Below are 19,861 nucleotides of genomic sequence, written 5' to 3' on the forward strand. Positions count from 1 at the left end.
TATGTATGTATGTATGTATGTATATGTATATGTGTATGTATGTATATATATATATATATATATATATATATATATATATATATATATATATATATATATATATATATATATATATATATATATATATATATATATATATATATATATATATATATATATATATATATCAACGACCTCACCAGCCAGGATTCGAACCCTCGACCTACTGGGTGGGACTAAGGAACACTACCGACCAACCCACAAGTACACTAAAAGCAGTCCTAGGCTCTGTTATATTTCACACAAAGCCTGTTCATCGAGCTGATGGCGCCGTGAACCTCATTGGGAACTGCCCGTGCCTCGTATGTGGTATCAGTAGCATTTTTCCGAATCCAGCTCGTATGAAACATGAGGTACCATATATATCCTTCATTTTTAGTCCATATAACACGCGGACTTTGAACATATAATCAACGACCTCACCAGCCAGGATTCGAACCCTCGACCTACTGGGTGGTACTAGGGAACACTACCGACCAACCCACAAGGACATTAAAAGCAGTCCTAGACTCTGTTATATTTCACACAAAGCCTGTTCATCGAGCTGATGGCGCAGTGAACCTCATTGGGAACTGCCCGTGCCTCGTATGTGGTGTCAGTAGCATTTTACCGAATCCAGCTGGTATGAAACACGAGGTACCATATATATACTCGTGTTTCAAGGTCATGGAACCTATTTGTGTTTACTCTCTTTTCCGAGTATTTATGAGTATTTTCAGAAAAGGATTAAGAATTTATTAGTCGGAAGTTTTGGGCCTTTGATTAAAGACCAGAAAAGAGACGATTGCCGGAAAAATCTAGGAATAAGGTAGAGATAATAATATAAGAATTATTAAACAACAATAATTCTTAATTGCAAGTCTGGAACAACTGGAAGAGGAAAGAGTGTTCATAGACAAGGCAGAGTAGTCCTGACTGACAAAGGAAAGTTGGAAGTTTGATATGAGTAAAACTTTATTATCAGAAATCCAAGTGAAATTGAGTTTAACACACACAAACATGATAAATTCAATCTTGAGAAACTATCAATGCATATTTATTCATAATGAGTACAGTTGTTAGAAAATATTATCTGTTAATAATTCATTGTCTCGGCAACTAAATGGAGGCATCGAGAAGGAACCATTAGAGGTGTGTTGTGTACATTGCTCTTATCAAAAATATTTATAATTTCTATAGTGGCGCCATGTAGAAAGGTGCTATATAGAAGAAAATTAATGAAAAATAACAATTTGGAGTTTTCACAACATAGATTGGTGACGTGCTTCATTTATGCAATTCGCAAATTATTCTCTAAGAAATTATCCATCACACCAACACTACACCGATAGTGACATACTCGTATGATCAGAACCTGTTGTTATTTTCATTCACCCTAAAAAGAACCAAGAAACATGACAGGGTGTTCAGATAGTCGTTCTAAATAAGTTATACAGTAGGTTGGGGAAGGCGACTGAGATATACAGTACTTTGGTTACTGCCTTGCACTCTGATGAACCTCGGAGGGGTTTAGTTGGCTGAGGAGTGGGAGTGAGCTAGGTACTCCACCAGCTGCATGAGAACAGCAACGCCTAAGCCCAAAAATAATAGGAAGAAGGCACCCTGCAGGTGATGCAGCCCCAGCGACATCTCCTTGCTCTCAACCTGCCAAATATATGTGTTCACCTTTATTAAAAGTATAGCAACGATTTTATAATAAAACGGAATTATAAATGCATCAGAATTTACATTATTTAATGTTAGAAATAATAATCACCACACATACACACACACACACAAACGCTTTACAACCCCAAATGACCCCCTAATCAAAATTTACAAGGAGTTTGCAGTCGAACTTGCCACCCCCCTCTGTTCCATTATTGATGCATTCTTCAGACAAAGCAAATGCCTTAATGAATGGAAAACTGCATTTATCACCACTCTCTCCAAGGTCCCCAACGCACAGTCCCCTAGTGACCTCAGGCCAGTTGCCACCCAGTTTACTCTGTGAAGACTTTGTTTCTGAATGAGCATTTGCTAGTATTTATCAGTCAATTGATCCACAGCAATTTGGCAAAATGAAGACTTCCTCTACATGACACTGCTTAGTTAATTTCTGGATTTTCTGCACAAAAACCTGGAGAAACGTAAGATATCACTGGCCGTTGCCCTTGTTGACTTCAGGAAACCTTTTGACCGTTTTGATCACTGCACTGTTATTAACAAGGCCATAGCACTAGGGCTGCCCACCAACCTGGTCTCATGGCTCACTGATTTCCTGAGTGAGCATCGTCAGGCAGTGAGGTACCAGGGTTCTGTTTCCACATTTCAACACCTCACCTGCGGTGTTCCCCGGGGGACCAAGATGGGACCACTGTGCTTCCTACTCCAGATCAACGGCGCTCTATCGGACACTCCTCACAGGTGGAAGTACGTGGATGACTGCACTGTGGGGGTTTATGTAGACAACACCGGACCAGACTACTCATCGCTACAAGGCACCCTGCACAGGCTACAGGCATAGATTACGGAGAACAAGGTCACCATCAATCACACCAAAACCGTAGTCATGCACATCAACACCGCCATCACTCCAAGTGCAAGCTGCAGCAGTTACAGTGGGTGCCCATCCTCTCCAGTTAGTGCAGTCTGCCAAACTCCTGGATGTAACTATAGACCCCAAACTGGACTGGAAGGCCCATGTAAACAAACTATCAAGGTATCCTCGTACCGATTCTACATGCTACGACGACTCAGGTCACTTGGCGTAACCACGCCAGAGCTGAAGTCTATCTACAACGCATTTATACTACCAAAATTAACGTATGCGTCACCAGCCTGGTCGTCTGCTCTCAACTCTACCCAACAACGTCAGCTAGAGAAGGTACAGAAGAGGGCCTGCAGAATCATGCTCGGCCTAGACTACTCCGGCTACAACAACGCTCTCTCCATCCTGGAAATACCATTCCTCAGTGACCTCCACCACCACGCACCAGCAGGGTTTAGTAGTGAACTACTGCACCATCCTCGTCATCGCCACCTCCTGCCACGAGCAGTCCCCCGCCCACCTTGCGCAGTCCGCCACTACAACAAAATTCATCCCATAAGAGCCCTCACTGATAAATATAAGAATAGCACCATCCCATCTATAGCTAAAATAATAAACAGTTCCACATTTATGTACTGTACAGCCCTGTAAAAGTATTGAACGTGTATTATTATGTCTAAATCTCATGTAAGTTTGTATATTCTCAGCCACCTGCTGAATCTCTATTAATAAACCGTTTATTATAATTTTTGTATTATTACACACACACACACACACACACTACTACTTTGCTGTCACTCGGAATCGAATATGAAGATCATTCATCTATGAGGCTATGATATGAGTTATTAAGGATGCCACTTTCGTTGGTGAGCTCTGAGGTGACTAGAGAGGCCGATACGGGACCGGCAGGGTCGTCCACAGATGTTGCACGTGTGGGTGGCTACATCTAGTGCAGGAGGGGCTACGCCAGCGTCTCTCCGGACCTGGAGTTTGTCTGCCTCAGTATGCAGTCGGGCTTACTCGAAAGCATTGATCCCCTTCTCGTATGGTGCTCCTCCGGTGTGGAGTGATCGTCTTCCAGGTGAGTGGGCCGATTCGGCCCTTTTTCAGGTTTGTCATAAGACTATTCTTATATCTTTTTCGTTGTCCAGTAGCGTTACATTTGCCATTCGTTAGGTGACTGTAAAGTAGCTGCCTTGGCAGTCTACGTTGATGTTCATGGAAGATGGTAGCCTCGATGTTCCTACAGTTGGTGTCAGCGAGAATGGTGGTATTTGTTCTCTTGTCCTCCCAGCGAACTCGTAAGATAGGACGTAAACTACATTGGTGAAAGTTTTCAAGTGCATTGAGGTGCCTCCAGTATGTAACCCATGTCTCGCTACCATATAGCAGGGTGGGGAGGACCACTGCTCGATTAACGCTCAACGTTATAGATAATTTCAGTTCCCTAGAGCTGAAAACATGGGTACGGACTCTGCCAAAGGCTTCAGATGCACATCGGATTCGATGTTGAATCTCTTCATCGATGTCTACGGTGGTGGACAGGTGGGAGCCAAGGTATTGGAAGTGGGTAACATTGGAGAGAGTAGTACCGTTAAGCTGGAAGGATGGTGGAGGTGTGGTTGAGCCAGGGCCAGGCTGTAAGAGAATCTAAGTCTTATGTGCATTCATCTCAAGACCAGTGCGTTCAGTATGAGCGACTAGGGTGATGGAGGCGGCCTACACCATATTTTCCTGCCTGAACTCATCCTATTTTGAAAATTCCCTTCATCTGGTATCGGACGTCCACCCTGCCGGCTAAATTGGGCTGGTACGAGTAAGGTGGGCAGCCAATAAAAGGAAAAGAGAGTTGGTGCTAGTACACATCCTTGTTTTACCCCCTTTGGATGGGGAAGAACGCAGACTGGTACCATTGTGCAGGACACTGTCGTTCAGGCCATCATAGAGTCAACAGAGAGGCCTAAGCAAGGTCAAAGAAGGCCATGTACATGTCACGGCGCTGTTCTTTGCGCTTTTCCTGTATTTGGCAGGCAGCAAAGATCATGTCAGCTGTGCCAAGTGAAGATCTAAAGCCACATTGAGATTCAGGGAGGAAGATTTCTGCCTCGGGAAGAAGTCTTTTTAGGAGGACTCGGGCGATAGTCGTGCCAGCTACGCACAGTCTCGTTCAAAATTCTTCAAACACTGCTGGAGACACCTGGCAACTCAAGGCCATTTGTTTACTATAGTACGTAGTAAAAATTATGAACAAATGTAGAAGTGATCGGTGATTGGTTACTTAGTTCCCCGTTGCTTAATTTAATGGTTGGGCTTTGTTGTTTCGTATTATATTGTACTACGTACTATAGTAAACAAACGGACTTGAGTCATTGGGCTCCCATGTTGGTCACCTCTTTCGCCTATTCCGTCGTTGGGGTCTTACTGGAGCACTGTAAGCACGTCTGCCCGATGAAGGGCTCCACCACATACTTTTCGTTCAGGGTTTCTTCCCATAGCCTTATACCTACCAAGGTTAATCCGCAAGCCAGCTGGACAGTGGTTGGTAGGCGCCAGGGCGTGTCCACGTGTCAGTGGGCCTATGCATCGCCCCTCTGGGGCCAACTGCTGCTCCGAGATCCCCTACTGGTCTAGTCTGGGGCCACGAGGCATCCAGTTTCCGTATGATGCCAAGAGGAGGCACAGCAGGAGTCTTTATGGTGAGGAGGTAGTGTACTGGCAGGAGAACACTTACACAAGGTTGCTTCCCTGTTCATCACGAGGGCTAGCCAGCGGCGGTCGCTGAAAACGAGAGAAAGCAAGCAACGCCTGCACTTTAACACTAACATAATGCTACCACTCTGTACATACGAACACACACACATGGACATACATGAGAGACAATATTTACTTGAGTTGGGTCTTTCTGGGTGTGCTGTCCTGTAGCCGCCTTGTTTTCTCTTACGCGCCTGGCTAGCGCATCTTTATTCCAGTGGCTAATAATTCCGGCATCTTGTAATCGAAATATAAGCTCACAAAAACGTGGATAAAATGGTGCACCTTTCCTAAGCAAAACACAAAAAAAATAGGAATAGGTTAATAAAGATAACATCATTAGTGAGGTTGATATACAAACTCATCAAAGTCTTGTATAAACACCTCAGCGAAGTACTGTACCAATTAATGAAATATAAATTGTGATATTTTGGAGGAAAGCTTTACATGTAAGAAGATCGTGATCTAACCCCACACCGACGCTTTACACCAGATCAATGTAAGTTCCACAAATTATCTTATGGGTCGTCAAACTTGGGTACTAAACGGGGCTTTCATGCCGCCTTTTGGGGCTTCGTAAAACAAGATAACACATATTCAACACACCTAAATGCCCATCCTAAGAAGGCAATCATGGGGACGCCCTTCTTGCTGACGTGGAAGGGGGTGTTGCCGTGAGCGTCACTGTAGTAGGAGTCAATAAAGATGGAGAAGTAAATTTCCCAATGGATTAGTGTGAAGCCTCCATCCAAGACCTTCTGCAACCCTTCCGTCTTCGATACTCTCTACAATATATATATATATATATATATATATATATATATATATATATATATATATATATATATAATATATATATATATATATATATATATATATATATATCATTAGTCCATATAGCACGTGGACTTCAAATATACAATCAAGACTTCACCAGCCAGGATTCGAACCCTCGACATCTGCATGTGAACATGGACCGTTACCACCTCGCCACTAGGACAACAAAAGCAATCCTAGACTTTGTTATATTTCACACGAAGCCTGTTCTATCGTGCTACCATCAGTGCCGTGAACCTCCACTGGGGATTGCCCGTGTCAACTATGTGGCGCGGTGGTTGTGATCCCTATTCACAAGCAGAGGTCGAGGGTTCGAATTCTGGCTGGTGACGTCTTGATTGTATGTTTGAAGTTCACGTCCACGAGATTTACTTATATATATATATATATATATATATATATATATATATATACAATCAACACCTCAACCCGCCAGGATTCGAACCCACTGCCCACGAGCCCATGACTGTGACCGGGGAACGCTACCTCTGGACCACCAGGATACTAAAAGCAGTCCTAGACTTTGTAATATTTCACACAGGACTGCTTTTAGTATCCTCAAATTCAAGTTGAGGTTTTGATTGTATGTAAAAGTCAGTGTGCTTTTTTGGGCTAATGAAATATATATATATATATATATATATATATATATATATATATATATATATATATATATATATATATATATATATATATATATATATATATATATATATATATATATATATATATATATATATGACACAAAAAAATATTAATTCATCATTTATTGACCATTTTCTTGCTAAATCTTAAGTTAAATTTCTCCTGTTGATAGTACAGTATTTTGCATATGTGTAAATGTAGAAGTTTTTTTATTGCATTCCTAAATAAGGATTAGAAGATTCGGTGGTTCACTACTTCTGTATTCATAATAATAGGTAGGTGTGTGTTGCCGTGTTGTACAATCTGCTTTAGTGATTTCACCAGTTTCAGTATGATTGGTTCAAACAGCGGTGTGGGCTGGGTGGGGCATATAGCTGCAGAAGAAAAACGTCAGCCATTCCGATGACACGCCGATAACCCTTCTAGGTGTAGTTGTAGAGTATTATGCACATGGCTGATTACCTTGTTTAAAAGTTGTTTTACTTATTGAACAATATGAAAGACGTTTGCTGCTATTATATAATTATTAATTGAATAAGCGTTCACAGAAGTTAACAATTTAGCCAAGTTTTATTTTTTCCTAAGTAAACGGGATTCTTTAATGATTTATATATTATTCTTGGTTGCTAAAAACATAGTATTTTCAGGACATAAATGTTAATTTTCGCCCCCCAGGCCCCGTTGTGGGTCGTTTGACCTGTGCCCGGGTGGGCTAATTCCAGTAAAAAAAAAAAAATATTTTCTTATGAATACTTTGGGTAAAATGTAACACTAAACATTATTTAAGCCTATACCCTCTCTTATCCTTAAGCTGTGTGAATAAGTAAAATATTTGTTTATTCAGTAAAGACTTAGTATAAACGTAATGAGTATGACAATTATTTAAAATCATATTTTCTATTTCATACATATTTCAGTTTGACGTCGAATTATAACTCCGCAAATTATTACCTGGACGTCCCTGAGCGATAACTTGGAATGTCATATATCGTTTCAAAATACTGAACTATAATTCTAACAACATGGTTTGTTTTCACAATATTCTTATGATAAACTATTTTAGCATTTATGAGTTAAAATATGTTATTATTTCACAATATTGCGTTTTACCTCAAAAAAATAAATGCAAAAATAACACGAGTCTGGTAGTTGCCAGATACCTCTTTCTGGTTAATAATTTCTGAAAATCGTGACATCATTGAGTTGGGCGATTGTACAAAGAGACTTACCTCTACTTTCTGATATATCGTCTTTATAACCGGGTCGGTATGTTTGGAGAAATAATCATGAGGTATACCGCTAAAGATCCAGGGCTCAGTGCCCCACTTCCAGTTGTCTTGCTTCACCAGGTCCTCGAAGGTCTCAATGGGCAGCGTCTTTCCCTGGACTGTCATATGCGCGATCAGTGATGAGCGGAAGCCCGTGGTGATGATCAGGCAGAACACCAGCCACCAACCCACCAACAGCTGCGAGTACGGTGAAGATTATTACAGTGATCATATAATTACAAGTGATGACCAGATAGCCATCAACCATTCAGCATAGAATTACAATTTAATCATATTATCACAAATATGTAAACAGTTGCTACACTCTCCGACAAATTCTTCAACATATGTGTTCACACATTACAAGTATATACGAGTACATTAATCACAGTGTAGTGCAATCACGCCCTTCAGCTGCAACACCAGGAATCTGTCAAAGGGTATTGATACGCGGAAATATACTGATGTATACATGGAAGGTGATAAAAGACGGGAATGGACCTTACCTCCTGCACAAACGAACATATTACCCTAACATAGATTACCCAGTTAATACAGTTACTACTAGATACAAAACTAATTAAGGAAAGCTACTTTTCAGAATGATTAAAGTTCATTGCATTTACTTTTATTTTCGTTAACTACAACTTGGTATTTCAATGCCAACCTTACTATAATTATATTAAAATATTATATTTACGTAATGCTGGTATTCAGTTTCCCTTAAATGAGTTGTTCATTATTTTCCCAATTCATTAGGTACCTCGGTTTCACCCGCTTTTGTCCCATGATGAATATTATTTTTTGTTTAAGAATTTATATGTTGATAAAATCAGCTGTAATAAAACTTACACGTCCTGAGTCACTGATGGCGGTGTTAGGAGGCGGCTGCTCCAGGAGGGCGCCCCAGCTGTACAGGATGGCGGTACTGAACTTCACACCGCGACCTCCCGCCACCCACCCCCATGCCCTCTGCATTAACCACATAAGCAAACCCCATGCCACTACGCTCGCTATTAGCGCAAACCAAAGATCTCCTGAGGAAGGTAGCAGGTGATAACTAAAACACTTACGTGCTTGGAATACAGCTGTGGTTAATGATCGTTGGAAAAATATACATAGGAATAAAATTATAGTTATTTCAATCATGCTCCAAGTACCTGTAATAAGATAAACTTATTTGTATGAAGTGATGTTGAGAGCAATATTTCATAAGATTTCAGATTTCTTAGTGTTTACAAAACGGTAGTGACACCTGATTAAGGAAGTAGCCCTTCGTCTTCATGACTCATTATTACATACAGGTACTTTACAGCATATTTACAGCTTCCTGAGAGGAGCCTCACCACTGTCATCCAACCTCCTCTACTGTGAGTTATTCTTCAAAGAGCTTCACTCTCTGTTAGTTTATATTGTTTCATCTAATATGGCGACAGTCATTGACGACATGGTTTGTTTACCTTCAAATGGTCTTATTAACGACAGGTGTTGAGGCAGTAGTGTAGGGTTCAGAGAAATAACGGTCATAATGTCTGCAGGATAAGTTCTCACGTAATCTACAACCTTGAAACGTGATGGTGTAGGACCTGCTACTGTGCTGAAGTCGGTTTCCTCTCGTTGAAGCTGACCAATTATCCCGTTGAAAGTTCCGTTCTTCTCCAGACCCCACGTAAGTTCAGGCTCAGCGCGATGCTCGAAACTGGGTTGTAGAGGAGACGAAATTAAAATTTATTAACTTATGTGATGTATTCAAGTTTCTCTTAATTTTGCCTAATATATACTTGCTTTTCAATTTTGTTTTAACTTAAATACTTACAATTTGAATAATGCCATTAAAAACATTTGTTTCGATTTGTTAACCTGAACACTATAAACAAATAAAGTTCATTTAGAATTATTAGACTTCAGGAATGCCACAAATAACAACCAAATGCCATTTTAATTGTCAATACGTATTTCAAAATTTACGTATTCCTCAAAAAAAAAAAATAATAGCGGAAATTTCTCTAGAGGAGAGATTGTCTTCCTGAAATCTAATATAAGCCTAACTTCAGAGGTTTATATTAAGGTAAGGCTGAATATTTCAGGGTAACATCTACAAAATGGCCTCTTGGAACTGGGTATTTTTCCATACGTGAAATTAAGCTTAGACACGATGGTTTTTAGCATGCGGGCGTCGATGGAGTCTCTGGGTACTATAATGCTGCCTGACTCGATGTCTCTGCTGAAGTCCATGAAAGGGAAGTGCGGCACTGACACGATCTTCAGCTTGTGGCCCATCAGGTTTTGTATACGTTCTGAAAAACAGCACAGCGTGGCAGTCCCACTGCTGACTTGGGCAACCGCAAATAATGTGAGGTCATATCATGCAACTTCCAATATTTTATGTCACTTTAAGTAAAAATGCATTGCAATTTTTTCTTCATATAGGCCTAGTCTTTAAATATGAATTTTTCTGTTATCTTAAGAAAAACCTTGACTTGGCTGTATCTGGGACTATGATAATTGAATTATTTAGCCGCAGGTTTAAGGGTTAATACTAGTGTTTTTTTATAAGATATAAAGTACAGTTATATACGGTAAATGAAAAATACTTGTTAAATTACAAGCTCGCGGCCCAATAATATCAATAAATTTCGTAAATGCATTGTGTTCACTATATCACAGACACCATTGCTATTGGGATCTAAGACAAAATTAGGATATCTCACCTTGGAAAAAGTTGTCAGTGGGCTGGGGGAGTGACGTTATATTGTACTGGTGGATGAACAGGACGTCCGCCCTCCCGTTGTTGCAGTAGACACACCGCCGGTACACCCACACACGCTCACTGCGTCCTCCTGGGAGATAGTCTATATATACTATAATGTTTATATATATATATATATATATATATATATATATATATATATATATATATATATATATATACATATATATAAATACATATATGATAAGTTTATGAACACGTTTAGATCACTCAGCTTAGACCAGTAACTCTCTTCAAACAGAGTATTTAATTTAGCATTTAACCTCCTTTTTTGGACTTTGTCACTTTCACTTAGAAATTTATATAAAAAATCTCGAATGATATGCCACTTATCAACACAAACATTATTTTGCATTAGTATTTTACACTGAGCACTGTGCTTAAATGCCAATTTTACACTATCACTTGAACTCTTGATAAGGGAGTCCAGCAGCACTTTATCCAACTCAGAGAAGGGTTGATTGTCCAGATCTCTTAATCTTTTTGGAAGACAAGACTTAGGAACTTCAACTTGTTTCTGAGATTATGAGCTTTCAGCAAACTCTTCTTCTAGTTACGGTAGATGAGGCGAAGATGAGGATGTTGTTGACAGATTAAGGACACAGCGTAAGAGAGACGTGTAAGTTCCATATTTCATGTAAATCCACAATGGAAACGTGGATAAGATAAATCATGATAAAATCACACGGGAAAAAGGGAAACAATGGAGCACCTTTCTTAGTGAAAGGAACAAAGTCCCAAAAGGGAAATTCAATGCTCTGTTTGACGAGAGTTGTTGGTCTAAACTGAGTGATCTAAATTTGTTCATAACTTATCATTATATATATATATATATATATATATATATATATATATATATATATATATATATATATATATATATATATATATATATATATATAAATATATATATATGTGTGTGTGTGTGTGTGTGTGTGTGTGTAACCGGTCGGAATTGCTCACTGCTAGTTATTGGGGCTTTTTGAATTATAGTTGATGGAAATGCAGTGGAAGCGCCCCTCAGTAGGTAGTAGGTAGTAGGCAGCTACCAAACAGGGAGGTACTACCGCCTGGGAAGATATTGGAAGCATAAGTTAGCTAATGGTAGATCCTGCTGCCATATGGCATCACGAAAATTTTGACCAAGTACCAGGCTGCTCATCTGACTTTCTGCCTGATTTACACACAATTGTAGGGTTTCAATTGTTTCTCTTATTTTGACAACACAACATGCAGTATATGTATCATTTCTCACTTTTGATCATTCTTTGTATATATTTATTGTCCTTTATTATTATTATTATCATTATTATTATATTAAATTAAATTACGTATATTACGTATATTATATTACGTATTACGTATTACCTACATATTATATTTGTATTTAATATATATTTTTTGTATTAGTTATTATTATAATTATTAGTACTATTATTATATTTTCGTCCCCAGGCCCTGATATGGGTCATTGACCTGTGCCCTGGTGGGTTAATCCCATAAAAAAAGCTAGTACCTGTGATTGGGGTTCATGAGACGCACGGGTAAAAGATAACACTTCTATTCCTTCCAACACTACAGACGAAATCAATAATTGTACACAAGCAATAGAGTACCTCTTAGCGTGGCTTATAACACTACAATGGGAAACAAAAGTTATCCACGGTATCAAAAAAAATATTGAAATATATTAATTGCATCTGAAAAGAACTACTAATGCAGCAGTACTATATACACCAGAATAGACACCAGAACGGAGAACTCATCTGAAATAATTCCTTCGTACATCCTACATCACTTAGTGGCACATAAGACATTAAAAAATATTACTTGCACCGATGAACATGCCTTAAGGGCATCCCACAAAATTATTGCATTCACTGAGGAATAGAAATCCCGATTTAGTCATAATACACAAGCCTGTCTGGGATGACCCACAAAATACTATAATCCTAACTGTCCTAACTACCCAGAACCCGAAGGTTGTAACTACGAACCTGCCAAGTGGCAGGCATTTACAAGAAACCGAGAAAATCACTCTTGACCCGTTAGGCAGGCAGGTGCTCCGCTGTTTTTTTCATTGCTCTTTCTAGGTTTCAGGAGGCATGAGTGTATTTCTCCACCAACACCCGTAACATGCTTCACACATAGGTTCAGAATACACCCATACTTTAAGGTGCTACAGCGTTCCACCAATTTTTGAAGAGGAACCACTACGTCCCACGTGTGCAATCAACCATGAGGAACATTGATTACACACCTGGACTTGGTTATTTTAATCACATACACCCAATACTGGGGAGATGAATGTCTCTATGTAACCACTAGAACTTCCGGTCCAGCGTGTGACTTTTCATTCACTCAGTCTGCACTCATTTTACTCCCAATACTTCATGGATAGGAAGAGAGTGACCTTCAGCCCGCCTAGTTAGGACAGCTCAGAGTTCAACCAGGTGAACCCTGCCCAGCTGAGGGAGGGGTTCTACTTTCCCGTTAGTAAGATTTTTCACTGACTGACTGAAGAGATGTGGTGTTGTATGAACCAAGGTGAGGAGATTTGATGAACCAGATCGACCACCAACCAAAGTGCGGATGCTGGTCCCACGTAGTCAGTCGTCAGAGACACCTGTTCGCCTAGTGCGTTGCCAGCTATATCTTCCAAACCGACCACTAACCACCGACCAACCAAGTGGGTTCTCATAACCCTGCAAAAGGACGACTTTGTTAACTACTGTTAAATTCTTCTTCACCCTATCTAAACACTGTCTGAGATCAAATAAAAGCTTACTTGCAACACGGATGAAACATTCCCGGGAAGGGACGAAGCCACGTGGTCGTTTTCCTTGGTAGAACGAGTAGTAGACGTCCTTCTCGGTCAATGACAGGAACTAACTGAGATCCCATCTCCCTAGGCATTCTTCAGGGCGCTCGCCTGCCCCCCCCCCCCCATGACGTCATCTCTAGCTTATTTCTAATAGTTTTTTGGGGACACAAGTAGCATATTTAGACTAAGAAACTATCCACAATAACTTTAAATTTTATAATTGTCCCTTAACTTCATAAATCGCGTCTACATTAATTGGATAAAGTACATTTAAATTTTTATTGGCCAAGTTCAAAATGCTTCCATCCCCTGACTGTTGGCGTTATTTGAAGGCCTTTTTGTTAACTCGCCACGAGGCGTGGGTGTTTCAGCCTAGCCTACTTGCGTTTTCCTGTTCGGCAGATCGGTCATTTTTGTTCTAATGTCTCCAAATATCACATAAAAATTTCTGAATATTACAATCGACCCCCTAAAAAAAGACAGCACTGTCCTCATGTGCTGAGAGAAAAAAAGTATGCATACGACCCCCCAGAGGAGACCTGCTCTAATAACTGCATCTCACACCTGCGACACGTTTAAGCAGCATTTCCACCCTCCAACTTTCTGCACCCTTGATGCTAGTTTTCCATTTTCCCTCTCTAACATATATATACAGTATGTATATATATATATGTAACCGGTCGGAATTTACTGGACTTTAATTTCTCACTAGACCTGGCGTTTATTAAAGATTATTAGATTGTAATTGCAGTGGAAGCGCCCCCTTTGAGAGAAATCCCTAGACCTGGCGTTTATTAAAGATTATTAGATTGTAATTGCAGTGGAAGCGCCCCCTTTGAGAGAAATCCCGAACCAGCACAAGAACACTTAAATTTACTAAACAAAATGAATTGTCCGTGACCCGTGGAAGGATAGCGTCTGTGACTGGGATGAATGAGACACACTGTAAAATTTAGACACTTATATTCCCTCCAACACTACAGACACAATCAAATAATGGTACACCAATATGCGCACCTCTTAACCTGAACTTAAAAAGCTACTCTGGGAATAATTGTAATACATGATATTGAAAATATTAGAAATTCAGACAATGCCTCATTAGACAACAATAAATTTAAAGTATTAAGAAATGTTGCTTGCACACATAAAACAGGCCTTAAGGGCTTTCAACAAAATAATATCAATCACTGAGAAGATTTTATAAAAAAATAGGAAATCAATAACTCTACAATGAATAGGCCTTAAGGGCACTCAACAAAATGATATCCAGCACTGAGAAAATGGTATAAAAATTAGAACATATTAACTCCACCCTGAGTAGGCCTTCAGGGCACTCAGCAAAATTATATTACCCCAATAGATACACACCTCCTAACCTAACTTAAACACTACTCTGGGGAACAAGGGTTATACCTGAGGTTGAAATTATAAGGAAATATTAAATGCACACAGCATACATTAGTAACTGAAAAAATAGTATTAAGTACACACAAAAATATTATCACTATCATTAAGAAGTTACTGAGTCCACCAATACCCGTGAACCATGCTTCCTAACCTAACACATAGATTCCACCTGCACTCCGTAGTTTTTTAAGGCACAACCAACAGGCACCTGTAGTTTAAGGCCCAAACCAGCCTTTCTCAACCTTGGAAATGTACCTCTAAGTTCCACTGGACTCTTGGTCCCAGTGTGTGACCCTGTATCACTCAGCTGGCTTCACTTTACCCCCAGTACATCCATGAAACGGAAGGGAGTGAGCCACTCAGACCTTGTACAGTTGAGAGAAGCTTTAGCTTCCCGTTAGTAAAAGGTTTTCACTAAGCTGCTTGAAGATATGTGGTATTGTGAGCCGAGGTAGAGGAGAGTTGATGACCCCAAACGATCGTCACGTCGTTAGTTGGGCACCTAGACAGCTGGGTTCACTCCAACTCTCACCATACTCAACAGGTGGCTCAAACCCAGGTCAGTGGACGGTCATACAGCTGCTTCACCACTCGTGTCTCATACCGCCAGTGGACGTTATCATACCGAGTGGGGTCTACAGAACCCTGAAAAACCCGAGCTGTTAGCTATTGTCTCACATCACCGTTTGTTCCTACCGCCCTATCTAGCTTTGTCTGAGATTGAATAAAACTTACTTGTTAATACTAATGTTAAATAAACGAAGGAACCAGGTCACGCGATCCGTCTCTCCTGGGTACAGCACAGAGGTGGTCCTTGACCTCTCTCACAGCTCCCCAGCCACCTTGCTCCCTGGTTCACGCTTTCCGGGAGTGACTTATTTACCAGACTATTAAACTTAATTAGGACGTACGCAACATTTTCAGACTGGAAAACGATCTAAAATTATTTTCAATTTAAAAACTGATATTTAATTTCATGATTCGCGTCCCTATTGACTCGGTAAATTACATTTAATATCATATAGGCCTAGTTCCACAACCTCTCGCTATGTGCGGGGAGCGCTCTCTTCCCTCAGACGACCTTGAAAACTCAGCATCGCCAATGGAGTGCCGTTTGAAATTACTCTGAAATTTCTGAATATTATATATATATATATATATATATATATATATATATATATATATAGAGAGAGAGAGAGAGAGAGAGAGAGAGAGAGAGAGAGAGAGAGAGAGAGAGAGAGAGAGAGAGAGAGAGTATAATGTGTGTGCGTTTGTGTTTTAAATCGAAGGATCAGGTTGTGATTTTCAAGGTGCTGGGACAGTTTTGAGTAAGGGGTTGGACACTGGGTTATTCTCAAGCCAAGGAAGCTGTATGAGAAAATTAAGAAAGGAAAACTCTTAAATAGCCCCGAAACTTTTTTTGGTGCACATTGTTGAGGATGAGAGGTGGGTCATTTTCGGGTGAATGTTCAACTATTAAAAAAAAATTGATTTACAATAAAAAGATGCACTAACCTTTCTTCGGGAGGATCTTCCTAAGGCGTGAGTTACCGTGGCGGAGTGACATGTTGAGGGTGAGGTCATCAAGGGCCAAATAAAGGGCGTGAATGGTGTTGTGGAAAACACGGTGTAGGAGGACGTCCTTCACTGCTGTCATCCCTCCCACCACCATCACACGCGTCTCACAACTCTTCCTCAGTCCTGCCACTTCTAACAACCTGAAATTGAAGGTCATATTGCAGTATATTACAGTATATTACCTCTGATCAAGCAAATATATTAGTATTAATTTTCACATTTGGTACAAACCCAAATACAAAAGCTGAATGGGTTAAGTGATCGGACAGGGTTTAATATGATTTTGACTAAAACTAAAGTTCAACACGTTTATACTTGATTTGGAAAACTGACATCGGCTGATGAAAATCGCTTTAGTGAAGTCATTATTCAAATAAGCTGGAGTGATTTTGGTAAGCCGATTTATGTATTTAAACGTAACACACTACTTTGACTCATGAAAATTAAATGGCTTCTCACATATATACATACATAAAGGAGGCATCACCTCTAGTTGGTAGCATTTAATAACCTTTGGCCTAAGAGAAGAGAATAAAGATCTTTTACGGGAAATAAGGATAACCCGCCTCCACCTCCTGGCACTGACCATCACTTTACACAGTTGTAGAGACTGGATTGTATGTTTATTTTTTCTTCTCCGCACTTTTCGGTTCAAACGTAATTTAGTAAATACTTGCCTTGATTACCTCGATGATCTCCATTAAATGCGACTAGAAACCGGTGCTCATTCACCTGTTACCTCACTCACCCTTATTAGTCCGTTGCATACATTTAAAACCAAGGTAAAGTCAATGGTATATTTTCATGCCATGACTGTGGACTAGCTGGCTAAGGACTCGTTGGCCGGTTCAAGCAGCAATTACTGACGTCAATCAAAAACAGCATGTCATAATGGGACTGGCCAATAAGACGGGACTACGAGGTGGTGAGACAGAGGTGAGTTAACAGCCGCGAACCATCACCCCGGCAGTCGGACTCCTGGCTGGCCCAGTCAACACTTTCTACCGTGAGCAGTGTGTGTGCTGTGGGAGTACTGCCGTGAGCTGTGTGTGGTGTGGGAGTCCTGCCGTGAGCTGTATGTGGTGTCCGAATCCTGCCGTGAGCTGTGTGTGGGGTGGGAGTCCTGCCGTGAGCTGTGTGTGGGGTGGGAGTCCTGCCGTCAACTGTGTGTGGGGTGGGAGTCCTGTGACTGTGTGTGGGGTGGGAGTCCTGCCGTGAGCTGTGTGTGGGATGGGAGTCCTGCTGTGAGCTGTGTGTGGGGTGGGGTCCTGCAGGCTGTGTGTGGGGTGGGAGTCCTGCCGAGAGCTGTGTGTGGGGTGGGAATGTGCCGTGAGCTGTGTGGCGGGGTGGAGTCCTGCCGTGAGCTGTGTGTGGGGTGGAGTCCTGCCGTAGGCTGTGTGTGGGGTGAGAGTCTGCCGTGAGCTGTGTGTGGGTGGGAGTCCTGCCGTGAGTCCCAGGCTGTGTGTGGGGTGGGAGTCCTGCCGTGAGCTGTGTGTGGGGTGGGAGTCCTGCCGTGAGCTGTGTGTACTCTGGGAGTCCCGCCGTGAGCTGTGTGTGGTGTGGGAGTCCCGCCGTGAGCTGTATGTGGTGTGGGAGTCCTGTCGTGAGCTGTGTGTGTTGTGGGAGTCATGCCGTGAGCTGTGCGTGCTGTGGGAGTCCCGCCGTGAGCTGTGTGTTTGCTGTGGCAGTCTTGCCATGAGCTGTGTATACTGTGGTAGTCCTTCCGTGAGCTGTGTATGTAGGAGTCCAGTGTGCCCGTGCGTCGTGGGAATGCTGCCCCGTGCCATACCAGTGCTGTGTGTTTTGATTATTAAATCGTTAAGTCCACCCTTACACGTTGTTAATACCAGCACTTCATTTCCTATGAGTATATGGTCTTATACATGTGCATTATCGGTTAACGAGAGAACAAGACACCCTGCATGCAACATGCTGGCCTTTACCATAACCATGTCGAGGGTTGTTGCTTCTTTCTCCTCAGACTATTGACAGTTTTATGTTTATGTACAAAAGTCGATCATTTCACTTAAGTGGTAAATCCTGCAAACATTATTAAAGAAAATTGTAAATCATTGAATGAAAGTTTCTTGTAGCTTTAAAACATTACCTGAGGACGAGGTCAGTACTATTGCTGGCTGTGAGGTCAAGGATGACAGCCCTACAGGAGAATCTGGCGTCCCCCCACAGCCCCTGCAGGAGGTGGTCCTTAGCCATCTGGTCCTGGGACAACACCCACCCTGCCTCCACTATCAAGCTCGCCTCCACACTGATGTGTAAGGGGACATAAGTTTCAAATTAAAACCCTGCAAGAGGTGGTCCTTGGTCAGTTGGTCGTTGAGAACAAACAACCTGTTTAAACCTAGACCAAAAACAGCTTCAGGTATTCATATCTCAAACAGGTGATATTACTGGAAAAAAAGGACAGCTCACCTTATTATCCTGGAGGTCATGAATGATTGTGGTCTAGTGGTGATGAGCACCAGGTGACAGCCAGTGAGATGGTGCTCCACCACCTGACTCACCATCACGCCCACATCCACGCCCACCTGCTCCACGGGTCCATGCTCTTCCTTACTTAATACGGGTGGACTATTCCAAAGCATGGCAGCCACCATCACTATTTGGTAAACGGAGCGCATCAAACTGAACTGAAATATCAAGGTATAGACCCTCACAGTATATATATATATATATATATATATATATATATATATATATATATATATATATATATATATATATATATATATATATATATATATATCGATAAAATCACACAGGAAAAGGGAAACAATGGAGAACCTTAGCTTTCGTCTTTATTCAAGACATCTTCAGAGGCAACTGAATTTACAGGGACTGAGAAAGGCTTACTGTATAAACAAAGGGTGTCCTTGCAAAACATCAGGTCAGATCAATAACATGGGATCCACTAATCCACACACCATCTCTACCCCCACACGAAAGTAGTGCTTATAAAAATAGGCGACTTAACAAGTCATGTAAACTTAGGTAAAAAAATATGAGACCCATATGTATTATCGTGTGCCAACTGTATGTAATTTGAGACTGTAATACATCTGTATAACAAAGTAGTAAATGAAACAGTCTGAATTTTGTACACACTCGCTGATCAAGTCTGCCCGTCCTGTTTGTGCAGGTCTTTTGTGTTTATGAGTGAGGATGGAATTATTTTCCCCATAAAAATG

At 40.9% G+C, this 19,861-nt stretch overlaps 1 protein-coding gene across 1 annotated transcript in view; it reads right to left on the minus strand.

Moving 5' to 3' along the window:
* Positions 1–637: 637 nt before the first annotated feature.
* LOC121873793 (glutamate receptor ionotropic, delta-2-like) overlaps positions 638–19,861 on the minus strand; it is a 20,521-nt gene continuing 1,297 nt past the window's right edge. Inside the window, exons 2-12 of the mRNA XM_042377495.1 lie at positions 19,086–19,303; positions 18,763–18,921; positions 16,593–16,795; positions 10,785–10,913; positions 10,208–10,370; positions 9,534–9,772; positions 8,926–9,110; positions 8,035–8,271; positions 5,930–6,108; positions 5,460–5,613; positions 638–1,683 (exon numbers count right to left, since the gene is read on the minus strand). Coding sequence (XP_042233429.1) covers positions 1,549–1,683; positions 5,460–5,613; positions 5,930–6,108; positions 8,035–8,271; positions 8,926–9,110; positions 9,534–9,772; positions 10,208–10,370; positions 10,785–10,913; positions 16,593–16,795; positions 18,763–18,921; positions 19,086–19,294 — 1,992 coding nt within the window. The 5' untranslated portion in view covers positions 19,295–19,303 and the 3' untranslated portion in view covers positions 638–1,548. The remainder of the gene's footprint in view (positions 1,684–5,459; positions 5,614–5,929; positions 6,109–8,034; positions 8,272–8,925; positions 9,111–9,533; positions 9,773–10,207; positions 10,371–10,784; positions 10,914–16,592; positions 16,796–18,762; positions 18,922–19,085; positions 19,304–19,861) is intronic.

This window comes from Homarus americanus, unplaced genomic scaffold (genome assembly GCF_018991925.1).
Source record: "Homarus americanus isolate GMGI-L3 unplaced genomic scaffold, GMGI_Hamer_2.0 scaffold25827, whole genome shotgun sequence".
Taxonomy (NCBI): Eukaryota; Metazoa; Arthropoda; class Malacostraca; order Decapoda; family Nephropidae; genus Homarus; species Homarus americanus.